Here is a 19,327-nt window from a genome sequence, read left to right on the forward strand (position 1 = left end):
GAATCTCCTGTTCCTTGGATGCTGCCTGACTTGCTGCATTTTTCGAGCAACACATTTTCAGCTCTGATCTCCAGCATCTGCAGACCTCACTTTCTCCATTAAATGCAGAGACAGAAGAATGTATAATGGAGGATAAGGAAATAAAAAAAACCATAGACATAGAACATAGGAGCAGGAGTAGGCCATTCAGCCCGATGAGGTAAAAATTTCTGCCATTCCGTTTGACCATGGCTGATCAACCAGCTTGGTCCCTGTTCCCATTTTGTCTCCATACATTTTGACCCGTTCAGCCCAAGGAATTTTATCATCATCACCTTGAAAACCTTTAGTGTTTTGCCTCAACCACTTTGTGTAATAGAGAATTCCACGGGTTCAGTGCTCGCAGTGAAGACGTTTTTCCTCATTAATGTAGAAAAACTGAACAATTACAAAAGCAGGAATTGTTGAAGAAACTCTATGTCTGGCAGTATCTGTGGAAAGAAGAGTGAATGCTATGAGTCCAAGGCCCTTCTTGGATAGATTGGACTCAAAACGTTAATTTTATTTCTGTTTTCACAGATGCTGCCAGACTTGAATTTCTCCAGCACTTTATCTGAAGGGAATTGGGTACGTATCACAGGTACTTGACTACATTCCATTAATGAATACGTAAACAGCATACTTGGTGCGGAATGCATATCACGATGGAATGAATTTGGCATTTACTTCTCATAAGTAATCTCACTGTTTAGTTTCAACAGATTAAAACAATGTCAGCATTGCACAGTTCCTAGTCCAATCAAAACCAAGAATGTTGGAAATGTTCAGCATGGAGGAAGAAGAATCAGTGTTTCAGTTTGATCTTTCATCTCAACTGAGCAATGTTTGAAATGTTATAACATGATACCTATTACTGATTATTTACAGTAATTTATCACTTCAGATTTTCACCATCTTCAGTAGTTTGCTTTTGTCCGATACAAATCATACTTGTTAAATTTGACTGTTTAACAGATGACTGGTCGAGATCCCAGTGCTTGCAAGCTGTTATTGAAGAAGTTTGAAGAGTGGCTCAGAACTGAAGATCGGAAATTGATGAGCATTCTAGCTGCCAAACATCCCAGGAGTAGCAGAGAGAGAAAACACAGAAAACAAGGCCTGAAGGTCAGCGAGATTAGAGATCATTAAGACTCAATGTAATAAGAGTATGCGAGCAGCTGGAGGCCATTCCGTTCTTCAAACCTGCTGCACAATTCAGTAACATCATGTATTTATGGTCAGAATTCCAGTTTTCTGTCTGTTCTACCTCTGCCTCATTACATTTGACTTATTTATCCATCAAAAACTAATCTAACTTAGACTTGAATAAATACAAAAACCCAGCCCTCTCCGGATGATATAGGAGCAGAAATTAGGCCATTCAGCCCATCGAGTCTGCTCCGCTATGCATTCATGGCTGATAAGTTTCTCAACCCCCTTCTCCTGCTTTCTCCCCATAACCTTTGATCGCCTTGACAATGAAGAAACTATCTATTTCTGTCTTAAATTTACTCAATGACCTGACCTCCACAGCCTTCTGTGGCAATGAATTGTATAGATTCACTACTGTCTGGCTGAAGAAGGCACTCTTCATCTCTGTTCTAAAGGGTCTTCCCTTTACTGCAAGGCTGTGCCCTCTGGTCCTGATCTCTCCCTCTAATGGAAACATCTTCCCAATGTGTCCACTCTTTCCAGGCTGTTCAGTATTCCAGGTAGTAATAGCCCCAGAGAAGATATTCCTTGTCCTTTAGTAAAACAAATCTGTGGATACCAGCAAGCTGAAATCAAAACACAAGAGGCCCTTCAACCCATCAAGTCTGCACTGACAAAAACTGCTCTAAATCTACACTAGTTCTACTTTCCAGCACTTGCTCCATGGCCTTCAATGTTTTCGGTGCTCATCTGAGTACTCTTTAAAGGTGTCATGTTTCTGCCCTCAACTACCCTTCTAGGCATGCTTTCCAGCCCCCGCCCACCCTCAAGGTGAAACAGTATTCCCTCCTATCCCCTCTAAACCTCCTACCTTTCACCTAAAAGTGCACCCACTCATTACTTTCAACAAAGGAGAGCTGCTGCGTTTTGTCCACCCTGTACATGTGCCTCATAGTCTTACCCACATTAATCAGGGCCACTGTCGGCCTTCCCTGCTTCAAATTTTTCCTGAAGAAGGGCTCATGCCCAAAACATCGATTCTCCTGCTCCTTGGATGCTGCCTAACCTGCTGCGCTTTTCCAGCAACACATTTTTCTTCTCTGCTTCAAAGAAAACCTGAGCTAATTCAGTCTCTCTTTGTAGTGAAAGTGCTCCATCCCAGGCAACCTTCTGGTGAAGTGGCTCTGCACCCATTCCAGTGTAGTCACATCCTCAGTCACGATGACCAGGATTGCAAATAGGATGAGCCACGGCTGGAGTATTAAGTTTTATTTAGCTCCAACACGACCTCCCTTCTCTTATAATCTATGCCACAACTGTTAGGCAAGTCCCTATGCTGTCTTAACTACCCTACAAACCTGTCCTGCTGCTTGCAGGGATCTTTGGACCATTACCCCAGGGTTCGTTGTGTTCCTCTGAGCTTTCTAGTGTTTTGCCCTCCATGAAGTACTGCCTTGTCTTGTTTCTTCTTCTGAAGTACATCACCTAACACTTATTAGGGTTAAAGTCCTTCTGCCACTGAACTGCCCATCTGACCAAAATCCTCCTGTGACTTAAGACCATCTTCCTCCCTGTTAGCCAATCTGTGTCCTACGTAAACTCATTTGTCATCACCCCATGTTTTCTTGTATATCCTTTGGAGCTATCATTTAGAGCTATCTATCATTTAGAGCTACCTATCACTTTGAGCTATCTATCACTTTGAGCTATCTATCACTTTGAGCTATCTATCACTTTGAGCTATCTATCACTTTGAGCTATCTATCACTTTGAGCTATCTATCACTTTGAGCTATCTATCATTTAGAGCTATCTATCATTTAGAGCTATCTATCACTTTGAGCTATCCTGAATAGCACGTGACCCAGCACCGTTCATGCAGCCTGATGCTGGCCTCCAGTCACATAAACAGCTTTGACAAAGGCTCAGTTAGACTCGAAACATCAGCTGTTTTCTCTCCTTACAGATGCTGCCAGACCTGAGATTTTCCAGCATTTTTTCTTTTGGTTACATAAACAGCTTTCTCCCACCACATTTGTCCCCTCCCATTGAGACAATTTTGAATTCAGCTCGCCAAGGTATTCTATTGCCTTTATCAGTCTTCCATGCAGGATGTTGTTAAAGTCTTTGTTACAATCCAGAAAAAAATGCTATCAATCACACTTGATCACTACCTCAAAACATTTTGAGAGTTTGTTAGGTATAACCCCCCTCTGATAAAGCCAGGTTGACTATCCCTGAACAATGGGTAAAAAATGAGGTCTGCAGATGCTGGAGATCAGAGCTGAAAATGTGTTGCTGGTTAAAGTACAGCAGGTCAGGCAGCATCCAAGGAATAGGAAATTCGACGTTTCGGGCATAAGCCGTTCGCTTATGCCCGAAACGTTGAATTTCCTATTCCTTGGATGCTGCCTAACCTGCTGTGCTTATCCCTGAACAAACCTTGCCTTCCAAGTGGAGATTAATTGTCTCTTTCTAAATTTTCTCCAATAATTTCCTGACCACTGATGAAAGACTTAATGGCTGCAGTTCCTTGGTTTATTCCCACCACCTTTCTTAAAATGTGGAACTGAAATGGCTGTCCTCTGGAATCACGTCTATGGTCAGAGAGGAAATAACAATGACAGTCAGAGCCCTTGTAATTTCCTGCCTTAGCTTCCTTTGCAGTCAGAGATACAACTCTGCAGCCAGACTGGGGAATTTGTCTACTTTTAAGCCTGCTAACACCTCTAATACCACTTCATTCCCTATGTTAAGACCCGTCAGTCTCCCCAAATTATGTACCTACATCCTCCTCCAAAGTGAGGATAGATGTGTAGTACTTATTTAACAGCTGGCTCCATGCACAGATTGCCCCACTGGTCACTACTGGACCCTACTCATTCCCTGATTATCCTTTTACACTTGATATGTTTACATCATGGATTCTCCCTAATCCTATCTGTCAGTGTTTTTTCGTTCTCCCATTAGCTCTCCTAATTTGTTTTAAGTTCCCCCTCATTTTCTGCATCCCACTACAGCCTCTGTTGATTTGCTACCTTTGCACATGTTAAATAGCCAGTCTTCTTCCCTAGTCCTAAATGTACCTCAACATTCAGAGTTTTCTGTCTTATCGCTCGAATATTTCACTTTGCATTGCAAACCAATTGTCCAGCCAGCCTGAGCTAACTGACACCAAAGGTTGCTATAGTCCCGGAGGACACAGAAATGCTCTCTAAGGAGAATGATGACTGGTGGAGTTTAATCTGTCACCACCTCTGGACCAGGGAGAGTTTGCGAAGGAGGCATCTTCATGGTAACCTCAGTTGGTGTAGACAATGAACCCATGCAGTTGACATACATGTGCATTTCAAACCAACTGAGCTAACTGAACAACACCTCAAGCACATCACAGATTTGGTCAAAATTTAGTTAACATGCTGAACCCTGGAGGTAAGAGTGACTTTGACATCCATTTGCAAAAGTAGAGTTGCTGGAATTGCACTCTGGACTACTATACTGTGCTCAGTACATTCATCCTGCATGCAGTCTGTGCACACGTCCACACTGGGAGCAAGAACCCCATACTTATTGGATAAGGGCAGTGGCTGTGGATCCTCCAAAGTTGTATTCTAGAATCCAGTACCTGTCTTGCTTGCAGCCGTAAACCTCTTGCCCCTGACCATGTACTAAATTTGATGTCATTAATCTAAGGGAAGTTACTGTTGTCTAAAACAGTGTCCAAATATCTCTCCCTCTCTGATATCACAGTCTCTGCAACTTGAACTCCAGCTCTTCAACTTTGAGTTGATATTTCTCAAGCAGCCAACACTTGCTGCAGATGTGGCCATGGTGGATCAGTGTGGTGCTGGAAAAGCACAGAAGGTCAGGCAGCATCTGAGGAGCAGGAGAGTAGTATTTCAGGCATATCCCCTCCCATCACATTTTCCTGATCAAGGGCTAATGCCCAAAATGTCAACTGTCCTGTTCCTTGGATGCTGCCTGACCTGCTGTGCTTTTTCAGCACCACACTTTTAGACTCCGATCTCCAGCATTTGCAGTTCTCACTTCCTCCTAGTCACAGTGGATCACCCTGACATCTACCAACTCTCACATCCTACAGCTGCTACACGGTGCCTACCCAGCCATATCTCTAATTAATTAATTTTGATGCTCAACATTTTTGAAGTGAACTTCTTAACTGCGTTAGCATCTTCTGATTTAAACCACTTTGCCGATCAAAAGAAATACCCGCTGACTGCTGCCATTGCTCTTCCCACAAAAGTTCAGTCTTCTCTTTATGAAGCTGCTGTCCTTGCTATTTCTTGGGATTCCACATTACTACCCCACTGATCTTGTCACTACACAGTTGCCGTCCCATGTCAAGTTGCTATTTAAAACTACCTCAACTGCATTTGGTACAGAAGTTTGAGAATTTGATGGACATGAAATCAAACATGACATCTTGACATGGTGTACTGGTTAGTGCAAGATGAAAAACTGCCAGTACTTGTCATCTTTTAGCCATGTTTACTATATGTTTCATAAGCAACGTTCTCCAGTTATATGCACACAGCAGCAATGTTTTTAGCTTTTCTGAAAAGATTAACTAATGATTTTTCAGGTGCTGCAATCTCGTGTCCCTCAGGGCCAGAAAAGTTTTGAAGAGCTCTTCAGTGCTGAGTTTCCGGGTGCGAATGAAGAAGAGAAACAGCTGGAAGATTTGCGATACCGATGGATGTTGTATAAATCAAAATTGAAGGAGGCTCAAGAACGTTCGGTATGTTTTGTGATCTGGGTTTACAGAGGCTATGAAATCCAATTTCTGTTGTGCTAGCTTTTCATTTTACAGCAGCCTTCAGTAAATAATGTGATTCACTTTGCAAAAGATCACTGAGATCTTGAGTGCTATTTAATCCAAGTGCTTTATTCAAAGGTGAAAGTCTCAGCCCGCAGGTCTCGGGAGAAGAGGTGGTATGAATCAGCTGTGAATAATTGGTTATGATTTATTCCAGAGGATCCAGATGCAGATATATGCTGACAACTGCACTGTATCTCTCTCTCCCTCAAAATGGTGGGTCGGGGGGGGTGTGCGGGGGAATAGAAAACAGGGGAGCTGTTTGTCCTGATGTCAGTCACTTAGAATATGTTCTTATTCACAATCAAGGAAAGTTGAGCTTAAAGAATCCTAATGTAATCAGGCAGAGTCAGTAAGTTTTACAAAAAAGAAATTGTTTGCCAAATTTTTTTGAATTGATGGAACAGCTGCCTTTGATAACAAAGAGCCAATAAATGTTAACACAAGTGGATTTTCAAAAGGTGGAGTGATAGGAAACAGAGTAATAAGTCTCAGTTACCATAATGGTTAACGGTTGGCTTTTGGGTGGCGGAAGGTATATAGTGGAGTTCTCCAGGAATCAGTGCAGGGACCCCTGCTTTTTTTGATCTATATAAACAATTTGGACATTTATGTTTGGGCAAAAATTTCTAAATTTGCAGATGATGCTAAGCTGGGGAGAGCAGTGACTTGTGAGGAATTCAGAGGGGCATTGATAAGTTGGCTAAGTGGGCAGACACCTGGCAGATGAATTCCAATGCAAAGAAATGAGAGGTTATGCATTTTCAGAGAAGCAGCATGTGCAGACATTACAGGCTCAATGGTACAAGTTTGATGCATGGACGTGAGCAGAGAGAACTCTGAGTTCAAGTGAATATATATTTGAAAGTGATGTATTTATAGTGTACAGAGATAAATCTGGAGAATGGACAGCACTTGGCCCATAGCCTTGAATGTTAAGATGTGCTCAGTGCTAATCCAGGTACTTGTTAAAGGATTTAAAGCACTTACCTCTGGAGTCAGGCCTGCATTTAGACAGGGTGGCGAGGAGTGAAGCAAGGGCTACCGGGAAGGTAAGGGAGGGAGCAGATGAGTGCCAAAAACTGGTGGCCTGAAATGCATCTACTTTAATGCAAGGAGTATAGTGTGTAAGGCAGATGAACTTAGAGCTTGGATTGGTACCTGGGAGTATGAAGTTATTGCAATCACACAGACTTGGTTGAAGGAAGGGCATGATGGAACGTAGAACATATAAAAGTACAGTACAGTAACAGGCCCTTTGGCCCACGATGTTGTACCGAGATTTAATCCTAATGTAAAATATAGTAACTTAACCTACACACCCCTCAACTCACGGCTATCCATGTGCATGTCCAGCAGTCACTTAAATGTCCCCAGTGACTCTGCTTCCATCACCACTGCTGGCAACGCATTCCATGATTCACAACTCTCTGCGTAAAGAACCCACCTCTAATGTTTCCTTTATACCTTCCTTCTAATATCTTCAAACTATGACTTCTCAGACCAGTCAATCCTGCCCTGGGGAAAAGTCTTTGCCTATTGACTCTATCCATGTCTCTCATTACCTTGTACACCTCAATCAGGTCACCTCTCTTCCTCATTCTCTCCAGAGAGAAAAGTCCGAGCTTATTCAACCTTTCTTCATAAGGCAAGCCCTCCAGTCCAGGCAGCATCCTGATAAACCTTCTTTGCACCCTCTCCGAAGCCTCTGTATATTCCCTATAGTACGGCGACCAGAACTGGACACAATATTCTAAATGTGGTCTCTTGGCAACTAAATGTTCCAGGAGTTAGATGCTTCAGACAGGACAGGGAGGGAAGTAAAAGAGGGGGTGGAGTTGCATTACTGGTCAAGGACGATATCACGGCTGTGCTAAAGGAGGACACTATGGAGGTTGTGGGTAGTGAGGCATTATGGGTGGAGCTGAGAAATAAGGGTGCAGTTACATTGTTGGGGCTGTATTACAGACCTCCCAACAGTGAGCGTGAGGTAGAAGAACAAATAGGGAAACAGATTATGGCAAGATGTGGAGGCACTCGGGTAGTGGTGATAGGAGATTTTAATTTTCCCAACCTTGATTGGGATACACTGAACGTCAGAGGTCTGGATGGGGTAGAATTTGTAAGAAGCGTCCAGGAGAGTTTTCTAGAGCAGTATGTCAATAGTCCGACGAGGGAAGGGGCCATGTTGGACCTGGTACTGGGGAATGAGCCAGGACAGGTGGTAGATGTTGCAGTGGGGGATTTCCTTGGGAACAGTGACCACAATTCTGTAAGTTTTAGAATACTCATAAAGAGGAGAGTGGTCCTCAGGGAAGAAAACTAAACTGGGCCAAGGCCAATTATATCAAAATTAGGCAGGAGCTGGGAAATGTGGACTGGGCACAGTTATTTGAAGGGAAGTCGACATTTGAGATGTGGGAGGCTTTCAAAGATAGGTTAATGGCAGTGCAGGATAGGCATGTCCCATTGAAGGCAAAGGATAGGAAGGGCCAGATTCATGAACCGTGGATGACAGGAGAAACTGTACAACTAGCCAAGAGGAAAAGGGAAGCGTGCATGAGGTCCAGGCAGCTAAGAACAGAACGGGCCCTGGAGGAATATCGGAAGAGTAGGACATGTCTTAAATGAGGAATCAAGAGGGCCAAAAGGAGTCATGAAATAGCTTTAGCAAGCAGAATTAAGGAGAATTCCAAAGCATTTTATTCTTATATATGAAGCAAGTGGGTATCTAGAGAAAGGATTGGTCCACTAAAGGATAATGAAGGAAGGCTGTGTGTCGAACCCGAGAGAATGGGTGAGATTCTCAATGATTACTTCGCGTCAGTGTTCACTGAGGAAAGGGACATGATGAATGTTGAGATTAGAGATAGAAGTTTGACTAGTCTGGATCACGTTGGCTTAAGTAGGGAAGATATGTTGGGTAGGCTATAGGTTATTAAGGTGGACCAGTCCCCAGGACTGGATGGGATCTATCCCAGGTTGCTGAGGGAGGCAAGAGAGGAAATAGCTGGGGCCCTGACAGATATCTTTGTAGCATCCTTAAATACAGGTGAGGTGCCGGAGGACTGGAGGGTTGTCATGTTGTCCCCCTGTACAAGAAGGGTGGTAGGGATATTCCGGGTAACTACAGACCAGTGAGTCTGACGTTGGTGGTGGGAAAGTTGCTGGAGAAGGTACTGAGGGATAGGATCTATTCATATTTATAAAAGAATGGGCTTATCAGTGATGGGCAACATGGTTTTGTGCGGGGGACATCGTGCCTTACCAACTTAATAGAGTTCTTTGAGGAAGTGGCTGAGTTGATTAATAAAGGAAGGATTGTTGATGTCATATACATGGACTTTAGTAAGGTGTTTGATAAGGTTCCCCATGGTAGACTAATGGAGAAAGTGAAGTCACACGGTGTGCAGGGTGTTCTAGCTAGGTGGATAAAGAACTGGTTGAGCAACAGGAGACAGAGTAACAGTTGAAGGGAGCATCTCGAAATGGAGAAAGGTGGCCAGTGGTGTTCCACAGGGGTCAGTGCTGGGGCCACTGTTGTTTGCAATATACATTAATGATCTAGAAGAGGCAGTGTTGGTATGATCAGCAAGTTTGCAGATGACAGGAAGATTGGTGGAGTAGCAGAAATCATAAGGGATTGTCAGAGAATACAGGAGAATATAGACAGACTGGACAGTTGAACGGCGAAGTGGCAGATGCAGTTCAATCCAGGCTAATGTGAGGAGATGCATTTTGGCAAGACTAATTCAACAGCCAACTATACTGTAAATGCAAGAGCCTTGGGAAAAGTTGATGAGCAGAGAGATCTGGGAGTTCAGGTCCATTGTACCCTGAAGGTTGCTGCACAGGTGGATAGAGTGGTCAGGAAGGCATATAGTATGCTTGTCTTCATTGCATGTGGTATTGAGTATAAGAGCTGGCAGATCATGCTAAAATTGTACAAGACATTGGTCCGGCCGCATTTAGAATACTGTGTACAGTTCTGGTCACCACATTACCAATAGGATGTGGATACTTTGGAGAGGGTGCAGAGGAGGTTTACGAGGATGTTGCCTGGTATGGAAGGTGCTAGATTTGCAGAGAAGTTGATTGTTTTCATTAGAAAAAATGAGATTGAAGATGGACCTGATTGAGGTCTACAAAATCATGAAGGGGTGTAGACAGGGTAGATAGAGATAAGCTTTTTCCCAGGGTGAAGGATTCAATAATGAAAGGTCACACTTTCAAGGTGAGAGGTGGAAAGTTTAAGGGGGACACGCAGCAATTATGTTATACAGAGGGTAGTGGGTGTTTGGAATGTGTTGCCAGCAGAGGCAGGCACGGTAGATTCATTTAAGATGCATCTGGACAGATGCGTGGGTAGGTGGGGAGCAGAGGGGTACGGATGCTTAGGAATTGAGCTACAAGTTGGACAGTGGATTTGGATCAGCTCAGGCTTGGAGGGCCGAAGGGCCTGTTCCTGGGCTGGAAAATTTCTTTGTTCTCTTTGTTCTACATGAGGCAACTTGCCCTCTCATCTTTATCCACTTAGCTCGAACATCCTGTATACCATGTGACTCCACTTTCTCCATTAGTTTACCATACGGAACCTTGTGAAAAGCCTTACTAAAGTCCATGTATATGACATCTGCAGCCCTTCCTTCATCTATCAACTTGGCCACTTCCTAAAAGAACTCTATTAAGTTTGTTAGGTACGATCTCCACTGCACAAAACCATGGTGCCCATCACTGGTAAGCCCGTTTTTCCCCAAATATAATTAGATTTTATCCTTCCGTACTTTCTCTAGCAACTTTCCCACCACTGATGTCAGACTCACTGGTCTGTCGTTACCCGAATATCAATACTACCCTTCTTGTACAGGGGAACAACATGAGCAACCCTCCAGTCCTCCGGCACCTCACCTGTGTTCAAGGATGCTGCAAAGATATCTGTCAGGACTCCAGCTATTTCCTCTCTCTTCTCTCTCAGCAACCCAGAATAAATCCCATCTGGTCCTGGGGACGTGTACACCTTAATAACCTCTAGCCTACCGAACACATTTTCCCTACTTGTGGTAACATGATGCAGAGTAATCAAACTTCTATCTCTCATCTCAACATTCATCATGTTCCTGTCCTCAGTCAACACTGATGCAAAGTAATCATTCAGAATCTCACCCATTCTCTCAGGTTTGACACATAGCCTTCCTTCCTTATCCTTTAGTGGAGTAATCCTTTCTCTGCCTACCCACTTGCTTCTTATATAAGAATAAAATGCTTTGGGATTCTCCTTAATTCTGCTCGCTAAAGCTATTTCATGCTTTAGCCCGCTTGATTCCTCATTTAATACTGGTCCTGCTCTCCTGAGATTCCTCCAGGGCTAGTTCTGGTCTTAGCTGCCTGGACCTTATGTATACTCCAGATGTATTACACTTGCTTTCTATGTTCTGTGTCTCTACAAAATACTTACTTCGACCAAACATTTAATTTTATCCCTTAGTAAAGCCTTCTGTAATGCATTGTAGCATACAAACGCTATCCTGAAAACGTGATGGTGTTTTATCACTTTGAATGATGTTTCTTTAAGTGCTTAGTTATGCAAATGAGCCAAGTACTTGGATGTTATAATGTGGCATCACCTCTTTATATTGTAGAGCTCCATGCACAAGCTGTGTCTGGAGATTACACATATATATTAATTTAATGAAAATAAATTTACCTGAGAGCTTCTTATGAATGGAATTCATCTGTCTTTCTTGTGTTGTATTTAGAGAACGAATATTTTTGCAATCCTTGACCATAATGCCCAGTGTCTATGTTGTGGTGGCTGGTACCTCTCCATCGATCTGGTCGTTTGCTGTTTTCTCATAAGAAGAGCAGTGCAGCTCAGGAACAGGCCCTTCGGCCCACATTGACTGTGCTGAGATATGATGCCTTTTGAAACTAAAAGTTGTACTTTATTTAATGTTTGTTTCAGGTTCAAGGCTCAGATGAGGTTGTTGAATTCAGAAAGGTAATTACATTTACTTGAATCTTTTAGACGTGCTTTATTTGGCTTGTTCTCGTCCTGAAAATGTGGTGCTGGAAAAGCGCAGCTGGTCAGGCAGCATCCAAGGAGCAGGAGAATCAACATTTTGGGCGTGAGCCCTTCTTCAGGGTGTTCTCATCCTCCCAATTTTGCCATCTCTTGTTACTGATCTCTCACCGAGAAGCAATGTGAAGGGCAGTCTTTCTGCTCTGTGCTGTTGCCATGTAGTAATTGCTGAGCATTTGAACAGTACCTCCAAGATTTCATTTTGGGAATTCTTTGCAGACCCCATATCCGATTGCATCTGAGTCCAGTTTCACAAATGTGAATAATTTGTACTTTGATGATAACATGGAAAAGAGTCCCCAAAAGCATCATTAAAAATCTTGGAACACCCTACTTAACAAACAAAATTTATCATGTGTTCAGTGTGTAACCTCTTTTTCTTTCCTCCAGTAAAAGGGATTGTGTTATTTGTTCGTATTGTTTGATGTTTAGCTACTTTACCTGAAGGGGAGTCACTTTCCCTTTAAAATCTGATTGAAGATTTGTAGTTCGGGTATCCGTTGTTGTGGTTCTGCTCGCCGAGCTGGAAGTTTTTGCTGCAAACGTTTCGTTCCCTGGCTAGGGAACATCATCAGTGCTGTTGGAGCCAAATACTGGAAGAAACATCAAAGCAGCGCTTCACACGAGGCTCCAACAGCACTGATGATGTTCCCTAGCCAGGGAACGAAACGTTTGCAGCAAAAACTTCCAGCTCGGCGAGCAGAACCTCACTTTCCCTTTCGCTAAAAATCCAGCTTACCTCCTCTACCTTACATGTTTCTTTGAACAACAGAATTCACCTCTGGCCTGTTTGGTTCAGGCTAGAATTTCAGTCTACTCCTGGATACTATCTTTTTGTATTTCCTCTCAGACTAATCTTTGAGTTCCAATGGGTCCCATGGGTTTACTTCACAACCTCCAATAATCATAGCACATTATGAACTTATGATAGAAACATTTAAATAGTTTGCAAAGATTTGTAGCTCAGGTTGATGATAAGTATGTCAGTTAGCTCGCTGAGCTTGAAGGTTTGTTTTCAGACATTTCATCACCACACTATAACATGATCAGTGAGTCTCTGGTGTGGGGCTGGTGGTATGTCCTGTCTCTCTATCGAAAGGTCTTGGTTTCTTAAGGTGGGTGATGTCATTACCAGTTTTCCTTAAAGGAAGGTATTTAGGACCTAAATTAATATGTTTATTGAAGGAGTTCTGGCTAGAATGCCATGCCTGTAAGAATTCTTGTATGTATCTTTGTTTCACCTGTCCTAGGATCTGTTTTAAAAAGGCAAATGCTGTACATGCTGATACCAACACCAGCAGGTGGTGATAGAGCCGGCCCCACAGTTATTAAACAGAATCTCATCCTTTTTAACAGCGCTTGTAAAATCAGGAGAATTAAACAGGACAGACTTCCAAAACATGAAACCAGATGAATCCAACACTTCACACTGCTATGGATTACTAAAAATACACAAACCAAGGGGACCCCCTCTGATCCATAGTCTCCCTACCTGGTACACCAACATACAGACTAGCCAAAGAACTTCACCAAAAACGAAAACACCTAATTGAAGATTCACGTCGCTCCAATCCTTCCACCCAAGAATTCCTGAACACCATCAAAGACGAGGAGGACGAAATAATGGTCTCCATTGACGTTTCAGCAAAGCCAACATCCTCAAGCTAGTGGACCTGTGCCTCATCACCCACTTCACATTCTGTAACCAAACCTACAAACAAGTCAACAGAACACCTATGGGATCATCAATATCAGGGCTCAAAACAGAAGCAGTAATGCAGAGACTTACCCATCAGCCATGATTGAATGGTGGAGTGGACTCGATGGGCCGAATGGCCTTACTTCCACTCCTATGTCTTATGGTCTTAAACAAGCTGCCTTCCCATCTATCCAACCCAAACTTTGGGTCCACTACGTAGTTGACACCTTTGTCATCACAAAACAGAACAAATTAGAGGAAACATACAACACCATCAATAATATCCTGACAGGCATAAAATTCACAAGAGGAGGAGAACGACAACAGACCCCCATTCCTAGACGTGACAGTTGAAAGTACAGTAAACGGAGAGCTTCAAACCAGCGACTACAGAAAAACAACACACAGACCAATGCTTACCTTCAGAAGCAATCATCCCAACACCCACAAACGGAGCTGCATCAAGACACTATTTCAACGAGCTACATCACACTGCAGCATCCAAGAACTACAAACAGCAAAAGAAAAGTATCTATACAACATTTAATAAAAATGGGTTCTCAATAAATACAATCTGCCAATTCCTCAGAAACAAACCCAAACAAGCAGACACAGCGCAAACAAAAACTATAGCCACATTACCTTACGTCTAAGACATATCAGAAATGACTTCCAGACTACTCAGACCCCTTGGTATCATGGTAACCTAGAAAAACACCAACACACTTAAACAGCGACAAATGAATCTAAAGCATCCATTAGATACCATCAGGAAAACTAACTTGTCACTTACAAGATACCATGCAAGAACTGTAAAACAAAATCACTACATCGTACAAAGTAGCAGGAAACTTGCCACCAGGATACATGAACACTAACTGGCCACTAAAAGAGACCACCCACTATCACTAGTTTCTATACATGCAGAGAAGGGCCCCACTTTGACTGGGGCAACATACACATCCTAGGACAGGTGAAACAAAGACACTCAAGAATGCTTAGATGGCATGGCATTCTAACTAGAACTCCATCACTGAACACATCGATTTCGATCCCAACTGTCTTCCCTTGACTAAAACAGAACCAGAAATGACATCGCCCACCTGAAAAAACCAAGGCTTTTCAACAGAGAGGCAGGACATACCATCAGTGCTTTGTTAGAGACTCACTGATTATGTTACCTAGTATGGTGACGAAACAAATCTTCAAGCTCCTCTGAAAATAAACCTTCAAGCTCTGTGAGCTAACTTACAGACTTAGAAGCATTTAAACTTTTGAACTTCACCTCTACTCAGCAGCTTTCTTCTTATTCTGAGGAATTCTTGTAGCATTCCCTTCTGTCCATTCTCTACCCTGCCTAATTGCCTTCATTCCTGATGAAGGGCTTTTGCCTGAAACGTCGGATTTTCCTGGTCCTCGGATGCTGCCTGAACTGCTGTGCTTTTCCAGCACCACTCTCATCCAGAACCTGGTTTCCAGCATTTGCAGTCATTGTTTTTACCTTTCTTTCACTATCCCACGTTTATTCTTCTCAAACTTCTGAGGTGATAGAAAAATGTTGATGGATCAGTACATAATTGTCAGCCATGATAGATGCCTGTCTTGCAGTTGCTACCATTTGATTTTTTTTACATGAGTTCTGATTACAGAAAGTAAGGAAGTTTTAAATGTTTTTAAAGGAATGATTTCTGTAAAAGCATTGTAAGTATTATCAGTCTTTAAAATCTCTTATCCACCTCAAAATTATTCTGTTTGACTGTCAAACTCTGTATAAGTTTGTTTCCTTAAGTTCCAAAATCTCCACCTCTACTCTCTGAGACCAATGCACACATGCTTAGAATAGCCCTGGTATTGGGGATAACCCTAACACTGGCAATGTTATTGCATTATTAGACCATGATGGATATAATCTTATTCCTTCTTCTGATACTATGCTAAATGACTGCTCTATACAGTGGACAAAGACAGAGGGACCTGGCAGTTCATGTACTTAGATTACTGCAAGCAGCAAAGCCGGTTTTGAGAGAGTAGTTTGCAAAGCGTGTGTGATATTTGACTTCTTAAAAAGGTATTGAGTACAAAGCAGTGAATTTATGCTGTAACTTTAGAAGTTTCTGGCTCTGGCTAGACCATGAACGTAAGCATCGGACCCAGCTCTGGTCACTACATTTTAGGAAGGTTGAGGAAATTTCAGGGGTTGCTTCCTGGAATGGTTCCAAGCCCGAGGGACTTCAGGTATGATGTTAGTTTGATAAGTGAATTCAAATCTAATGGCCACTTTTGAATGTGATTTGCTCAGAAGCAAGGTTATCACCCATGCGTGCAAGGAGAGAAATATGAGGTAATGCATTTTGGTAGAAGAAACACAGAGGGACAATATAGACTTTTAATGGTCCAACTTTGAAGGGATTACTGAAGCAAAGGGACCTTGGTGTTGGCATACATGATTCTGTGAAGGTGACCAGGCAAATTGAAACAGTTGTTGAGAAGACTTATAGGGTCCTTGAACAAATAAATGGAAAAAATAGAGTATAAAAGCAAGGAAGTGTTGCTACACCTCTACAAGTAATTGGTCAGACCAATTTGGAATATAGCATTCGGTTCTGGGCAACTTACTTAAGGAAGGATTTTAAAGCCCTAAACCAGAAGATATAGACACAGAATTAAGACATTCAGCCCATTGAGGCTGTTCTGCCATTTAATTATGGCTGACATGTTTTTCAACCCCATTCTCCTGCCTTCTCCCCATAACCTTTGATCCCCTTACTAATCCAGAAACTAACTCTGTCTTAGATACACTCAATGACTTGACCTCTACAGCCTTGCCCCCCACCCCCCCCCCCCCCCCCACCACCCCACCCCACCCACTTTCCTTCTAAACTCCATCCAGTACAGATCCAGAGACCTCAACCACTCCTCATATGGTCCCTTCATCTTCAGAATCATTCTTGTTAACCTCCTTTTGACTCCCACCACCACCAGCACATCGTTCTTTAGATGTGGGTCTCAATTTTCCAAATATTGTCTGACTAGAGCCTTGTACAGCCTCAGCAGTACATCTCTACTTTCGTGTTCTAGCATTAATGAAATGAATGCTAATATTACATTTACCTCCCTATGGGCTGCACGGTGGCACAGTGGTTAGCACTGCTGCTTCACAGCGCCTGAGACACGGGTTCAATTTCCGCTTCAGGCGACTGACTGTGTGGAGTTTGCACGTTCTCCCCGTGTCTGCGTGAGTTTCCTCCGGGTGCTCCGGTTTCCTCCCACCGTGCAAAGCTGTGCAGGTCAGGTAAATTGGCCACGATAAATTGCCCCTACTGTTAGGTAAGGGGTAAATGTAGGGGTATGGGTGGGTTGCGCTTCGGCGGGTCGGTGTGGACTTGTTGGCCTGAAGGGCCTGTTTCCACACTAATCTAATCTAATCTAAAAAAAACTACCAATATAGCTTGCTTGTTAACCTTAAAAGAATCCTGATCTAGGCCTCACTTGGCCCTTTGTGCTTCAGATTTCCAAAGCCTTTTCCCATTTAGAAAGTGCTCTGTCCTTGGATGTAGGTATTCTTGCTGAACTGGAAGGTTTGTTTTCTGACGTTTCATCACCATACTAGGTAAATCTTCAGTGAGCCTCTAGATAAAGCACTGGTGTCGTCCGCTTTTTATTTGTGTGTTTGGAGTTCCTTATGTTAGTGATGTCATTTCCTGTTATTTTTCTCAGGCGGTGGTAAATGGGATCCAAGTCAATGTGTTTGTCGATAGAGTTCCGGTTGAAATGCCATACTTCTAGGAATTCTTGTGCGTGTGTCTGTTTGGCTTGTCCTAGGATGGATGTGTTGTTCCAATCGAAGTGATGGCCTTCCACATCTCTGGAACTATTCAGAGGCCTATAGAAAAGTCCCAACAGGGTGACCTCTCCTTTCCTGTTTCTAACTTCAGCCCATACTACCTCAGCTGACGAGTCCCCAAACATCCTTTCTGCAACTGTAATACTGTCCTTGACCAACAATGCCACACCACCTCCTGTTATGATTTTATAAACCTCTATAAGGTCACTCCTCAGCCTCCGAAGCTCCAGGGAAAACTGCCCCAGCCTATTCAGCTTCTCCCTATAGCCCAAACCATCCAAGGATGCTAGTGAGAATGGGTCATCCATGAAGCATGGCATTCCCACTGGAACTCTATCAACAAACACATTGACTTGGATCCCATTTACCACCCTCTGAGAGAAAACACAGGAAATGATGTCACCACAGGAAATGACATCACAGGAAACTCAAAGACAGAAATAGAAAGCAGTCTACATGACCAGTGGTTCATCCGGAGGCTCACTGAAGATGTTATCTAGTATGGTGACGAAACATCTGAAAATAAACCTTTCAGGTCAGCGAGCAAACTTACATTGGAACATCAGCCTGAATTACAAATCTTCTGAAAAATCGGTGCTCTATATCTTTATTCTTCCTACCTAAGTGCATAACCTTACGCTTTCCAGCATTGAATGTTTTCAAGAAGTTAAATATAGTTCATAGGGCTAAAAGGATTGAGGGGAATGAGGAGAAAGCAAGTACAGGCTACTGGGTTGAATGAGCAACCATGATCATATTGAATGGCATAGCAAGTTCAACAGGCTTCCTGTTTTCTGGGTTTCTATGTAATGTCATTCATGCATTTGCAGTATTACAGATTGTTGGGGTTCTGTTCGTCGAGCTGGGAATTTGTGTTGCAGACATTTCGTCCCCTGTCTAGGTGACATCCTCAGTGCTTGGGAGCCTCCTGTGAAGCGCTTCTGTGATGTTTCTTCCGGCATTTATAGTGATTTGTACCTGCCACTTCCGGTTGTCAGTTCCAGCTGTCCGCTGCAATGGCCGGTATATTGGGTCCAGGTCGATGTGCTTATTGATTGAATCTGTGGATAATCCAGGTAATGATTACAGACGCACACAACAGACTACACAAATACAGACAAGAAATTGCGCGCCAGAAATCGTTAATTTCAAAAACCACCAATCAGGAATGGACCCGGACCATAGAACAGGCCATCACCATAGTACAGAACAGGACCACACACCGCAAGAAAAAGGCACTAAAAGAAAAAATGGCCAAACTAACCCACAACGAAGAGGACACCACAACACACACCTGGGTTAGAAACCTCTCCCACAGACAGCTCACAGACACGGAAAGAACAATACTGGCCAAGGGACTTAACTATAACCACAGGGACGCCAAGACAGCAGACTTCCTAGCAGCACTAGAATGTACACTCAGGAACAATGGACTAACGGAAGGAACACAACAAACAGTGAGACAAAGTATAGTACCCTTTGCTGCAACCCAAAGGACTAGCAACACTACCATACATTAAGGACATTTCTGAAATGACAGCCAGACTACTGCGACCACTAGGACTCATAACAGCACACAAACCAACAGCCACTCTCAGACAACAACTCACCAGGACAAAGGATCCGATACCCAGCATGAGCAAAACCAATGTGTACAAAATCCCATGCAAGCACTGCACAAAACATTACGTAGGACAAA

General features: G+C 43.0%; 1 protein-coding gene across 4 annotated transcripts in view; it reads left to right on the forward strand.

Moving 5' to 3' along the window:
• syne3 (spectrin repeat containing, nuclear envelope family member 3) overlaps positions 1-19,327 on the forward strand; it is an 80,225-nt gene that overhangs the window by 50,902 nt on the left and 9,996 nt on the right. For 3 of the 4 annotated variants that reach the window (XM_060829540.1, XM_060829543.1, XM_060829542.1), the window contains 4 exons: positions 559-606; positions 994-1,143; positions 5,773-5,928; positions 11,969-12,004. In XM_060829540.1, the coding sequence (XP_060685523.1) occupies positions 559-606; positions 994-1,143; positions 5,773-5,928; positions 11,969-12,004 (390 nt within the window). The remainder of the gene's footprint in view (positions 1-558; positions 607-993; positions 1,144-5,772; positions 5,929-11,968; positions 12,005-19,327) is intronic. The other variant, XM_060829541.1, reaches the window with a different exon arrangement.

The sequence above is a fragment of the Hemiscyllium ocellatum genome, chromosome 8 (genome assembly GCF_020745735.1).
Source record: "Hemiscyllium ocellatum isolate sHemOce1 chromosome 8, sHemOce1.pat.X.cur, whole genome shotgun sequence".
In the NCBI taxonomy this organism is placed as follows: Eukaryota; Metazoa; Chordata; class Chondrichthyes; order Orectolobiformes; family Hemiscylliidae; genus Hemiscyllium; species Hemiscyllium ocellatum.